Raw genomic sequence first — 13,823 nt, 5'->3', positions numbered from 1 at the left:
TGTTGAGCTCCCTCCCCAAACTCTGCCCCCCCCCCCAGGTTCTACCCACAAACCACCAGGAATTTCCTAACACAGAGTTAGCAATCCTGCCAGATGTACATGGCTGGCACCTATTTATCTTCAACAGAGTTACCGCATCGTATGCCTGCCAACTGTACCTCAAGATCCCATCCGTACAATTTGTTTCTGCTCAGTCAAGAATTTATGTGAGTGATCCCCACTATGGCATCCATGGGCAGTGCCCGCTGATATGTTACCTGGTGCCCACTTGCTTCTTTCTCAAAGCACTTCTTTCCCAAAGCAAAGAAGCTAACCTGGCTTTCCTCTGCCTTACTGGAGCAAGAGGTGCTTCGGAAGACCCCACCAGTTATTATCTGTGGGTCTGCAAGAAACTTGCAATGCAAACTAGGTCTCCATCATAGGAAGACATTATTGGAACTTTCAGTGTTCTGTGATTGCATTCCGATTTTAGCCGCCTTGTGACTGGACGCATCTCTGCCGTCATGAAGATTCGAAACCCAGCTTTAAAAAAAATCAAGCTAATATTCTCAGGACAGTGAATTCTACAAAAGATTCAAGGTTCCTTGCTTATAAGATACAGGGCCAACCTGTAGGAAGTGTTCAGTCTGTAACAGCAATATTTTGTTCACTTTGTCACAATCTAGATCTGGGGTCTGCAACCTTTTGTAGTTAGACACAAGCTATGTCAAAATTCAGAGCAAGAGATCTGCTAAGAGCCAATATTAAAAAGGCTATTGGCATATACAAAGTAGTAGAGAGTCCAGTAGCACCTTTAAGACTAACCAACTTTATTGCAGCTTAAGCTTTCAATAGCCACAGCTCTCTTTGTCAGATGCATCTGATGAACAGAGCTGTGGCTCTCGAAAGCTTATGCTACAATAAAGTTGGTTAGTCTTAAAGGTGCTACTGGACTCTTTACTATTTTGCTACTACAGACTAACATGGCTATCTCCTCTGAATCTAAAAGTATACAGTTTAACATTGATGATCGACACATTGATTAATACTCCATAAAGTTTCTGCAGCCCAAACACTGGTTGCTGCAAAACCATTATTAGATCTCACAGTAAGTAATCCTAAATATATACAAGAATAATAAATATACACAGCAGCATGAGGATCTGAGCACTTGGCATAAATCTCTGTATGGTTTACGTTGGGATTCCTGGCTGCTGTTCGCCTTTCTCATTTCCCTTTTTACAAAACATCTCCAACAAGCCTGTTAGTCTCACAAAAATCTTTGCCTCCCATTCCCTTCACATGCTGATTATCCTAGCCTCCCACCTACCCCTCCGACATACCATCATGTAAAGTTTTTCTTTTCCTTATTAAAGAGCTATATTTGGTTCCATCCTCTAGCCATAAACTTCTACCTCCAGGGCTTTTTTTTCTGGGAAAAGAGGTGGTGGAACTCAGTGAGTTGCCCTTGGAGAAAATGGTCACATGGCTGGTGGCCCCGCCTCCTGATCTCCAGACAGAGGGGAGTTGAGATTGCCCTCTAGAGGGCAATCTCAACTCCCCTCTGTCTGGAGATCAGGGGGCGGGGCCACCAGCCATGTGACCATTTCCAAGAGGTTACGGAACTCTGTTCCACCGCGTTCCCGCTGAAAAAAAAGCCCTGGCTACCTCTGACCTAGATGACATTCTACGTAACTCATTACTTTCCTGTGTGTTTTCTCTTTCACATTCCATTTTTCCCCCAGACTGCTTTTTGGGGGGGGGGGGGGCAAAGTATTTTTTTTTGTGAAGACCACTGATGTGTTCCCTAACTATTATGGACTAGTGTGGCTCACTTTCCATCCAGGGGCAGAGTTTTATGGAGCGTGACTTCATTTGGCTGCACCTTCTCTACATTCAAGAGCAATCTCTTGCCTGCTGACGTTCTCCTTTGACCCCCCCCCCCATATTATAATGCTCTCTCTCCACCCACCCAGACCTGTCTGCCATCATCCATAATTTTCAATAAGCACTTTCCTTTCAAACTCACTCTAGAGAACTCTTTTTTCCTAAGATTGTTGACGTGCGTGTGTGAAACATGCAAACACAACACAGTGGTTGAAATTAGAGCCCTTTGGTTTGCGTGTTTGTATGCAGGGCTTTTTTTCAGCAGGAGCGCGGTGGAACGAGTTCCAGCACCTCTTGAAAATGGTCACATGGCTGGTGGCCCCGCCCCCGATCTCCAGGCAGAGGGGAGTTGAGATTGCCCTCCGTGCAGCTCGGCACGGAGGGCAATCTCAACTCCCCTCTGCCTGGAGATCAGGGGGCGGGGCTACCAGCCATGTGACCATTTTTGCCAAGGGCGATTTAAACTTTAAAAAACTCCCCCCTTGTTCCAGCTGACCCAAAGCGATGTCATTTTGTGGTCCTGGGAGTGTGCGTGCACTTTGCCCATGTGCATGTGGTATCAGGGGCACTACCTCCCGCCAAGAGTTGCCCCTTGTGCTGGCAACCCACTGAGTTCCACCACCTCTTTTCCCAGAAAAAAGCCCTGTTTGTATGCATTGCTTTTTGTTAACAAACCCTGACATTGCCCACAGCTGGCATCAGAAAATATCCATGGCTGAGCGCTTGTGGATGGTGTCAGGCATTTTTTTCATGTGGATAGAAATCATCAAGGGATTTTGCACTCTATTGGCTGTGGCCTGGTTTTACCATGATAAAGTAAAGAAAGTGGACAAAAGTGCCAACTACTCAGTAGTGCAAAGAGCTCTTCATATAGCTTAGCCCACAGTTGTAGAGTCTTATCTCTCTATTCTGGAGGTACCCGTCGACTGGAGGTACCCAGTCAACGGAGAGCTTTCACTTTGGCGAGATGGCGAATCCTCCCCTCTGCAGACTTAGAGGAGAGGATATAAAAAGTTTCCTACGAAGGAGAGGACCTGTCCATGTGGCACCGCAGAGGCCAAATCAGTTGAACATGCACAGTTACATTTTTGCTTTTATCAAGAAGTCCGTTTAAATATAATTTCCCCTCTTTTTAAGAATTATCCTGGATGTACTGATGTTGATATTTGAAAGAAGCTTTTAATGGGTGTTAACCAACAGGTCACTATTAGCTGCACTAAATTTTTTTCTGCTGCCTGTAGAATTCATCACGTAATTTTATGTACGGATTTTAAATCTTAACTATTGGTCATTGGTCGGACCACTTGTTGATATTATTATTATTTTATAGCTTGCTTCTGATTTGTACTGCTTGAAGGCTGAATAAACCAATTGATTAATAACCCCCCCCTACAAAACACAGGTGCTATATACGAGGTAAAATGTGTACAGAAGGGTTGCAACAGCTAGAGACTCAGGGCCAAGCTACACATGACGAAAGACACTTGAACGGCAAGTGGATTGAGTGGAGGGCAAGTGAACAGGGAGAAATACACTTGCTGTTCAAGTGTCATTCGTCATGTGTAGCTTGGCCCTGGGTGTAATTTAGAGATTATGCTGTAAACCTAGAGATTATGCTGTCCGTGGCTCATTGGCAGAACATTTATTTATTTATTTATTTTATTCGATTTATACCCCGCCCCCCCTTACGTGCAGAAGATCTCAAATTCAAGACGTGGCATCTTCAGTTAAAAGGATGAAGTGATACAGAAGATGGCTTTAGACCCTGGAGTGCCAGTCAGAGCGGACTGTACTGGCCTTGATAGACCAGTGGTCTGATTTAGCTAATGGCAGCTTTGCATATACCGGCATGTTCTCCTCCATTAACGTGCTTTCCCCCCCTGCTCTCGACCTTAATATCTCATCCCACATGCAGAGCCACGAGTTCACCGATGAACATACCTACAGCGAGTTCTGCCTGGCTGACCCCCTTGGCTACCGCACCAGCCGCAGCACCTCTCTCTCCTCCCAGCAAGGGAGCAGCGGCAAGGGGATACTCAGCACCTCTTGCTGCCCTCGCCGCACCAAGCGCCGCACCACTCGCCTCACCAACTCCACCATGTCCATGAGCCGCGCCAGTGCTCAGGAACTGGATACGTTGCAAAGTCAGAAGAGCATCGCCCCACAGAGGTAATGGCACCTTTGCATCCTTTTGTGGGGCTCGGTGGAGGTGATCTGTACTATATTTTGATTGGGGTTCCTGCCTCAGGGGAGAAAATGAGCCAGAGCGTTTATGTTGCGTCCAGGAGGTGACACAGGCAATAAGCTAGCCGAGGAAGGCTGTGCAAAGCTTTTTTAAAGAGCGAAACTGAGTGGAGGCTGCAGGGTAAAAACCCCGTTCCCTTCCCTATGTGACTCCAAAGCAAATTGCTGCATCGGGAGCTTGCAGTTTATATTTTAAGGAGAAACGAAGCATATGATACTGGGCCTAGTTGGTCTGAGCTCCACTAACAGTGCCATCCTAAGACGCTATTATTCCAACAAGCGGGGCTGGCCTAAATGGGTTTGAATTGAGTTGTCCTGTTTCTGAGTTAAATTATTTAATATGTTTATATTTTATATTCTTATTGTTTTATATTTGTATGTTTTATCTTTGCTGTACACCGCCCTGAGTCCTTCGGGAGATGGGCGGTATAAAAATTCAATTAAAGTAAAGTAAAGTAAATAGTTACTCCAGTCTAAGCCCATTGAAATTAGTGGCGTTAGACTGGAGTAACTCTGCTTAGGATTGCCCCTTCTAAACTTGTCAACTTCAGTGGACCTAGAAGAGTACAACTCTATTTAGTATAGTACTGTTAGATTGCCAGCTTTTAATCTAGCCAATTATGGACTGGGAGGTCTTTCCCTGCATTCATGGGACAAAGATAAGTCATTCTAATTTCCACGCATCTACAGATAGAGACAGCAACGAATTCTTTGTATCTTATAGAGCTCTCAAAATCAGGGCAGTTAATTAAAATGATGAATAGTTGGCCACTCTACCCGTAAGCGTGCTCTCAGCTGCGCAACCTGATGCTTGTAGCAACCGCAGTGTAATCTTCCATATCTAGACAAGAGTGTTGTAATACTTATTTTTACATGTGGAGTTACAAAAGTGGTCACAAATGCACAGTAGTAATCGTTTTCCAGCACAGAAACATCGTTTTCAGAGTGGGTCGGACAGAGAAGATAATTATGTTTTCTCAAAATTACTTCTTTTATTAAGTAGAAAGCTTATTTGCAGTTGCTGTTCGCTGCCTCCAGAAGTCCCCCTTTTTTAATCAAACACATATTTTTGAAAGTTCATTCAGATACACAATTCTGATTTCCATGCATGCACAGATAGAGACAGACTCAGGCAGCGACAAATTCTTCACATATTACAGACAGAGCTCTCCCAAATCTGTGCAGCTTATTAAAACGATGAACAGTTGGCAACCTTAAGGGGTCAGTGTGCTTACGGCTGTGCGGCCTGATCCTGTGCATGTTTATTTGGAAGTGATCTCCATGAGTTGTACGGGGCTGGTTCCTTAATAGATGTGCATGTGATTGAACTTGGTCCACTCTTTGCTTGTGGCCCATCCAAGCTTCCCCGCTGGCTGGCAGGTGCCGTATGGCACTCAGAAAGGCAAGCGAGGAAGGACTGGAGAGAGGACTTGAATCTCCCCTAGTAACGGTGTACACATCTTACTTTGGGGATGACACGTCTAAGGCTTACAGCAAATCATGATCAGAATGAGTCATCATTGTGATGTACGTGCAGCCGTACATGGTGGATGTGTATGTACAGCTCCCCAATGGGGCAAATAGCACCCCCTGCCATTCCATGTCAGAAAAATTGCACGCTGGGGAAGGCTGAAGCCCCCCCCCTCCCCGCTGTGTTCGCCATCACAACTGGGGCATTGCACACTTGGGAACTGAGTTCCTAGCAGCGGGCTGTGCGGCTGATGGTGTGAGAGTTGAGTCAGGGAAACCCTGTCAAAAATGTCTTGTGTCGTTCTGGCGGTTGCGTCCCAGGAGGGAAAAAGCAAACGCTGTTTGGGTTGTGTTACAAAAAATAAGGATGGTCATGACACGAAGGGCAATGAAAGTGTGGATTTATACGTGTGTCCTCATTTCAGAAGTGACTCAGAAAGAGAACTGTAGACAGCAGGGGGCTTTGAATGAGTGACGTCTGCGGCAGGGGCCAGTTCAGAGCAAAGAAGATTAACAGGAAACCATGAAAGCAGTTTCAACTATCCGAAAAAGATGAGGAAGAAGGGCTGAATGTTTATCGAGTATCCTTTGGGGGAGGCTCAGAACCAGTTGCGGTGAAGCAGATACCGCCTGCACATTGGGAAACAGGGCCTACCTGCCAGAATAATTGGGCAGCGAAGCAAACGAGAGAATGAATGAGGAGACGCAGTTGCCCGTTGAGTGTGGTGGTTTGCACTGTGTGATGCATTGCCAGTTGGTGATGGTTGTGTGCCACTGTGCCTTTTGGAGGAGGAACAAGTTGCCGTATCAGTAGAATCCAAAGAAAACAAAAATCCCCCGTAACCGTCTAATAACAAAACCTGGTATACACACAATACAATCAGAGACTATACATGACTAGTTATGTATCATTATTCCTTCTTACCGCACATGTCACTTTACAGAATGCTGATAGGACGATGATATAAATATGTTTGGCTTTGGAAGCTGTTGGTTGGATTTAATTATCTACTCCAATTAAGAAGATAATATTGTTAGTCTATTGTGTGTATACCGGGTTTTGTTATTAGACGGTTACGGGGGAATTTTGTTTTCTTTGACATCTTGTTGCTGTAACTCCCTCTTTTCTCCTTTATTTTGTATTAGTAGAATCAGCTACAAGGCAGTTTTTGCAAGCCTCTCCCCCCCCCCAAATGTCTGAACTGCTGTGGGCCCACTGAGGGTCTCACCACGCAGTAACGCCTGGTATGTGCACTTCAAGTGTCAGGTTTCGCCAATTTACCTGGGAGCTGTAGTTTTAAAAGCGCTGTTGGATAGAGAACAATTCACTCTTTTTGTAAAACAAAGAGTTGAGGGGTGTGTGAAAAAGAAAAGAAGCTTTTGGCTATTGCCCTTAACTCCTTAGTTGCTGAACTACACAATCTCCCCCACCCTCTTTATTTTAATATCTGGCAGGTTCCACCCAGAGGGGTTGCTGAAGTATACAGTCTCTCCCTCCCCGCCCCCTCTGGGTGGAATATGGGGGGTGGGGGGAGACTGCATAGTTGAGCAATTAAGGAGTTAAGGGAGCTAGCCAAAAGCCTCTTTTCTTTTCCACCCCTCCCTCCCAACTCTTTGTTTTACAAAAAGAATGAATCCTTCTCTCTCCACAGCAATCTGGTCCAGCGGCTCTTTTAAAACTACAGCTCCCAGGTAAAATTGCAAAACCTGGCGCTTAAACAGCAGGTGTCAGGCATCACTGTGGTGAGACCCTGAACATTGGCTCGAAATGACAAGGGGGAAGAGTCAATCTGCTAATGTTGACCAATAGTGAAGCTGCTGTGACAGACATAAAAATTCAGGTGTTACAAAGTCCATGTGGTGGACACACTAGATGTGGTCTCAGAGTTCCATGCTGGGAACTTTATTCCCAGGCATAGATGGGCTCAATTGAGGTTGGGACCATAAGATGCGGGGGGGGGGGAGGTTTAAGTGTTCATCCCAATGCCATTTTTCCAACTTGAAACGGTCTCCGGGAGCTGCGCTTTGCCCCATTGGGGAAACTTACATTCACTAAGAGCTGCATATCTTCGGGACCGTCTCTCCCTGTATGTTCCCTGGAGGGCATTACGCTCTGTAGATAAACATCTGCTGGTGGTCCGTGGCCCCAAGGAGGTTCGCTTGGCCACAACCAGGGCCAGAGCCTTTTTGGCTCTGGTTCCGGCCTGGTGGAACACTCCCCCAGTTGAGACGCGGGCCCTGCGGGACTTCTTACAGTTCCGCCGGGCCTGTAAAACGGAGATGTTCCGCCAGGCCTATGAAAGAGGTTGAGGAGCTGGCGAACTATCCTGCTGGTCCCAGGACAGTTTTCCTTTGTTCCGCTCCACTTTTAGAAATAAAATCTGTGGATTTTATTAATTTTTTAAATGATTGTAATGATGTATTGTATTTAAATTGTAGCTTTTATGATTTTATGATGTTATGACCCGCTCTGAGCCCACTTGCGGGGAGGGTGGGATATAAATCGAACAAAATAAATGAATACATGCAAGTTTTCCCAACGGGCCACATAATGGTTCCCTGGGGACTACCTCCAGATGACGTCTGAGTGACAGTCCACATGTCCACCATGTAGACACTGTAGTTTTTGAAATGGGCCTTATTGCATGGTAGGATTGACAGCCTGTTTAGTGTAGTGGTTAGAGTGTTGGGCTAGGATCTGGGTGAGGAGGGTTCGAATCCCCACATGCTCTGTGAAGATTACTGATTGCTCTTGGGTGAGTCACTCTCTCTACCTCACAGGGCTGTTGTGAGGATAAAATGAGAATGGGATAACAATGTGTGTGGCTCAGTTTCTGGAGGTAGGAAGGGCAGAATCAAACTATGCTAGGCAGATAAGGAAGGTGGTCTAGGAAAGGAAGAAGATGAGTGGATCAAATCGAGAGCGGCTGGAAGGAAGGATGAGGCAGGCGTAAAACCTCCTACATCCCTAGGGCTATGGCTATGCACTGCCTGTAGGAGAAAGCTGGGCAGTAAAGGAACCAAAGATCCATAGAAGCAGCAAAGAATGAATTAAACAAAATAAGTAAGTGGAAATAAGCCACATTTGCAGTGAGCTCTGGCTTCGAAAAGCTTGTTTTTATTTTGATTTCTCACCTTTCTCCCCAATAGGAAGTCAAAGCAGTTCATATCGGTCTCCTCTCCGCCATTTTATCCTCACAACAACCCTGTGAGGTAGGCCAGGCAGAGAGTGTATGCCAAGGATGGCCAATAAGCTTCCATGGCAGAGCGGGCATTCGAACTTGGGTCTCTCAGATTCTAATCTAGCACTCTGTCTGCTACGCTACACTACAAGGTGCCACTGGACTTCAGCTTTATTGAGCAGAACCATCTCCAACACCTTTCTGGCATGAGCAAAGGTTGAGTCCAGTAGCACCTTAAAGACCAGGAGTGTCCAGCATATAAACTTTCGAGAGTCGAGTATCTGATGAGTATCTTATGAAAGGAGCTTGACTCTTAAGAGATTATACCCTGGAAACTCTTGTTGGTCTTTAAGGTGCTACTAGAGACTAGACAAAGGGGTAGGAACTTCAGGAATAGCAGAAAAAGGAAAGAGTACAGAAGTTCCAGAGGTCCGTAATAAATATGAGCAATCACAAATCGAAAAAAAATATATATTGTAATTACAAAATTGCAAACGATACAAGGTCGCTCAGGATGGATGAAGACTATACATCGAAACAGAAATTTAGCCAGTATCCTGTCTTTGTTACTGGGGGTTGTCTGTAGCTTGTCTATTCTCTGTAGCATACGTTTAGTTGCACTATGATGTTTTATGATATTTTTTGCCATTTTGTAAATACGGTATATATATTTTTTATCTATTTGTGATTGCTCATATTTATTACGGACCTCTGGAACTTCTTTTCTTTTTCTGCTACTAAATTTAAACCTTGCTACAAACCAACTTTTCTGGGATTTACAGTGCAATCCTAAACAGAGTTACTCCAGTCTAAGCCCATTGATTTCAATGAGCTTAGACTGGAGTAACTCCGCTTAGGATTTCACTGCTTGTCTAGAGTGCCTCTGTTGATTCATGGAATCTGCTGCCATCTAGCAGGGCAAAAACAGCAGTGCCATATGATGTTCGGCCAAACTTTTCTTGTACGTTTATGGTTTTGGAGTCATATGATTAGCCAATTAACCTGTTTCCTGTGGCAGTCAGACTTTGCATGCTGCTAGCACACTGTGCCTCTTGAGAGAGACTCAGCATCATTTCGGGCCAATAAGTTAGAGGAGCAGCTGGTTCACAAGAAAGGTGCCAGGGCTCAAACCTCCCTGAAAGCCATGCAACTTGATCTAGAAACTCCTTTCAACTCCAAGGGATGACTACTTGGGTAGGGAGGGAATTTCACTCTGCACATGTTTAATGCCACTCCAACTAAAGCTCTAGTCACACTTAACAATGGCATTTGGCTGTGGCTTGTTGCCTTCATGTGCATTGATACATGCATCTCCCTCAAAGGTGTGCAATGCGAGCTGGCAGCATGCACAAATGCGTAAACCAAGACACGTTTGGCTCTGCATGCCATTTACATTCTTGGTTCCTGTTCCAAATGCGAGAAAGCCTTTGGAAGGTCTGTGGATTTGTGGGACAAAAGAGGCTTAAGGAAGGGACAAATCGACATAACCTCTAAAAAAAATCCTTGCTTCCCAAAGTATAACGTGCCTCTCCAGTTGGTAAATGTGCAGCACATCAGAACATTTAAATTTCCCCAACAGTTCTCCAGGGCTGTTTCAGGTCAAGAAAGCACTGTGGGGGGAAGGCCTCCACTACCTGTGTGCTGCAGTCCTGATAAGTTGGGCCCCAACGTGCCAGAGAATCTTTCGTTTCAGCAGAGAACTCCCAGCACACATCTGCTTGATGGGACATTGGGCAGGCTGGTAAACAGTATAATGTGTAGGTAAGCCCCAGTGGCGCAAAACTTATGACAGGACTAACGAACTTCATTGTAGCATAAGCTTTCGAGAACCACAGCTCTCTTCATCAGATGAAGCATCGAAAGCTTATGCTACAACATGATGCATCTGACCAAGAGAGCTATGGTTCTCAAACGCTTATGCTACAATATGATGCATCTTTTGAAGAGAGCTGTGGTTCTCGAAAGCTTATGCTACAATATGGTGCATCTGACGAAGAAAGCTATGGTTCTTGAAAGCTTATGCTACAACATGATGCATCTGACGAAGAGAGCTATGGTTCTTGAAAGCTTATGCTACAATATAATGCATCTGACGAAGAGAGCTATGGTTCTCGAAAGCTTATGCTACAACATGATGCATCTGACCAAGAGAGCTATGGTTCTCGAACGCTTATGCTACAATATGATGCATCTTTTGAAGAGAGCTGTGGTTCTCGAAAGCTTATGCTACAATATAATGCATCTGACGAAGAAAGCTATGGTTCTTGAAAGCTTATGCTACAACATGATGCATCTGACGAAGAGAGCTATGGTTCTTGAAAGCTTATGCTACAATATAATGCATCTGACGAAGAGAGCTATGGTTCTCGAAAGCTTATGCTACAATATGATGCATCTGACGAAGAGAGCTGTGGTTCTTGAAAGCTTATGCTACAAATAAGTTGGTTAGTCTTAAAGGTGCTACTGGACTCCTTACTATTTTGCAACTACAGACTAACACGGCTAACTCCTCTGGATCTGTGACAGGACTCTACCACTTCAGATATGGATAGAAGCTCACAGGACTGAATGCTCTTCCATGTAGAAAAATTTCCTGCATATTACAAGTTAGCAAGATGAGGTCAAGGTAGACGATGATCTTTTTGCTGACATCTAGTTTTCCAAGTGGAGAGGTATTTTTTAAAAAAATGAGAAACAGTCATGTGAACTCTTGCCTGCAGTCTGCCCCCTGCGCAGCTTTTCCACCTGGCTGAGTTCTGAGGCCAGAATGAAACTATAGTCAGTCAATCTTTATTACGGTCATAGACCACACAATAATAGCATACAACCCAGTCATGGTAGAATGAAACTATACAGATAAGCAGCGAAAGACGGGAAGAAGTCGCAAGGCACCTTTGGCACAGCATGGGAGGTGGTGTTAAGAAGGCGCTTTGGGTCAGTCCTAGGGCATGTCTGCACCGTCACTTGCAGTGCCCTTCAGCGTGACCTTTTGTGTTTCTGAAGGCTGAACTAAATGAACTGGGGGCATATATGGAATCAAGGTGTGGGGTAGGGAGAGAATGAGAAAGGGGAACTTCAACTGTTTCTTCCCCTGCCATTTTCTTGCTGGGGGGAAAAAACCCCAAGTTGCTTTTTCCTCTTGATGGTGGAGAGAGCCCTCCAGACAGAGTTGACTTATGGCAAGTCCGAGTGGAGTTTTCATGGCAAGAGACTAGCAGAGATGGTTTACCGTTGCCTGCCTCTGGTCTTCTTTGAGGTCTCCCATCCAATTCCTAACCAAGGCTGACCCTGCTTAGCTTCTGAGATCTGACAAGATCAGGCTCACCTGGGCTATTCAATGAGGGGGCTTTTCCCCTTACTGGGAAAAAAATATAGACACCCAGTTTCACCCAGCAGGGTTTACAAGCAGCTTGGGGATGCTTGGGGGGGAAAGGTTAACCCCTTCCCCCCCAAACCCACAATGTTTTCCTCCCTGATAAAGCAGCCCTGCTGGCTGTGTTTGCAAAAGGAGAACGTGTTCTTTAAAATAAATATGCAAAAAACCCTAACGCCTACCTAACTCTGCTCTGAGTGCCTGTTGTAGATCTAGTATGTTTGCACCCAGGCTGTATTTCCAAGCTTAATTTTTTTCTGGGTCAGTAACTAAGTTTTCCTGCAGGCCCAACTTGAGAAGGGAGTAGAGGGCAGTGTGCCAGCATCCTCTAAACATACCTTTTGCCTGTTGAGAGGGAAGCAGTTAGTACTTCTCAAGGCAGTGTATTTGGCACCGGAGCTGGTAGATGCTGATCCATGTTCTAGGCCAAGTTCTTAAAGGCATTATTTCCCTTGGTGAGAGAACACTGATGAATACAAAACAAGCCAGCATAAAGTACCACTTGCGTTTAGGGCTCGGCCTACAAAACATGGTGCATCCGATTGTAAAACTCATGCACCTGTATTTTCAGATCAGCGGTAAATACCAGTGACACGCAGATGCCGTTGCGGAGTTTGCAGTGGGACAGCCTGCGATTCGTTTTGGAAGGAGGGGAGGTGCTCGGTTTCAAACCTGCCTGGAGGTAGCATGCTCTGACCTGCGGATCCTTCTTCATTAAAGATGTGTAGGGAACAATGGCTGAGGATTACGGAAAAAGAAATGCTCTCCCTATGATCAAAGTCTCGCTCTTTTTTTTAAAAGGAAAAAAAATCTTTTATCCTCTGTTCCAGGGCTGGGTCTGCAAACTAAAAAGATCTAGTGTCAAGCTTGGTTCCAAGATGGTTTCTCCACCGCCCTTCTCCATGTCTCAATGTCAAGAGTTCCCAGGCGAGTTTTATAACCTCTCTTTCTGTCTTTCCCCCCTTCCCAGCCGCTCCAACCTGAATGCCAAGACCCACGACAACTTCAAGCTTAACTGTGATGCCACAGACTTCACCGCGGCCATAATCTGTATCCCCACGCCTCCAGCCAACACCCCAGATGAGAGCCGGCCCCCCTCACCTGGAGGCCCAGGCGGACCCCTGCGCAATTCCAGTCTCTCCACCCCCTACATCCTCCATGAGACTGTGAAGATCTCCTCCTTGTAAGAGGAGTCTGGGGTGGGACGGGGCGCTTGTCCCGACTCCTTTCTGTACCCAGAGCTGCTGTGTGCCACCTGGGTCTGGCTCACGAGCTGGGGACGGGCTCTGCACGAGCTTCCCATCCCACCCTTCAACTGCGAATGGGAAGACATCAAGCGGGGGATCGCAGTTCCTTTTTGCGGAGGTGAGATCGGGGCCACCACTAGAGGGACCCAGTGCCCGTGGCAGTTCTAATGCCCACATCCAGAATCAAAGCCATATGGGAGAGGAGGTGGGTCCCAGATGCTATGCAATTGCAGAGGGGCGGAATGATGCAGGGAAAACTAGGTCCCGGTATGTGGACCTCTATGGTCATCGGAAACATATCCTGGAGGCTGTTGCTCGATACTGAACCTGCTGTCCCTCAAGCAGGGGCGGGTGGGGAAGACAGAATTGAGGAGGAACTGTCTTGTCTGCAGTGAACAGGGGGTTTAGAGCAGCGTGGCTGGGGAGCAAAGACACTGCAAG

At 45.9% G+C, this 13,823-nt stretch overlaps 1 protein-coding gene across 1 annotated transcript in view; it reads left to right on the top strand.

Annotated features, from left to right (window-relative positions):
- KCND1 (potassium voltage-gated channel subfamily D member 1) overlaps positions 1 to 13,322 on the top strand; it is a 71,624-nt gene extending 58,302 nt beyond the window's left edge. Inside the window, exons 5-6 of the mRNA XM_055003676.1 lie at positions 3,782 to 4,035; positions 13,106 to 13,322. Of these exons, the coding sequence (XP_054859651.1) occupies positions 3,782 to 4,035; positions 13,106 to 13,322 (471 nt within the window). The remainder of the gene's footprint in view (positions 1 to 3,781; positions 4,036 to 13,105) is intronic.
- The last annotated feature ends 501 nt before the right edge of the window (positions 13,323 to 13,823 follow it).

This window comes from Eublepharis macularius, chromosome 19 (genome assembly GCF_028583425.1).
Source record: "Eublepharis macularius isolate TG4126 chromosome 19, MPM_Emac_v1.0, whole genome shotgun sequence".
NCBI lineage: Eukaryota > Metazoa > Chordata > Lepidosauria > Squamata > Eublepharidae > Eublepharis > Eublepharis macularius.
The sequence above is the reverse complement of the archived record's forward strand: the minus strand, read 5'-3'. Positions and strand labels throughout refer to the sequence as shown.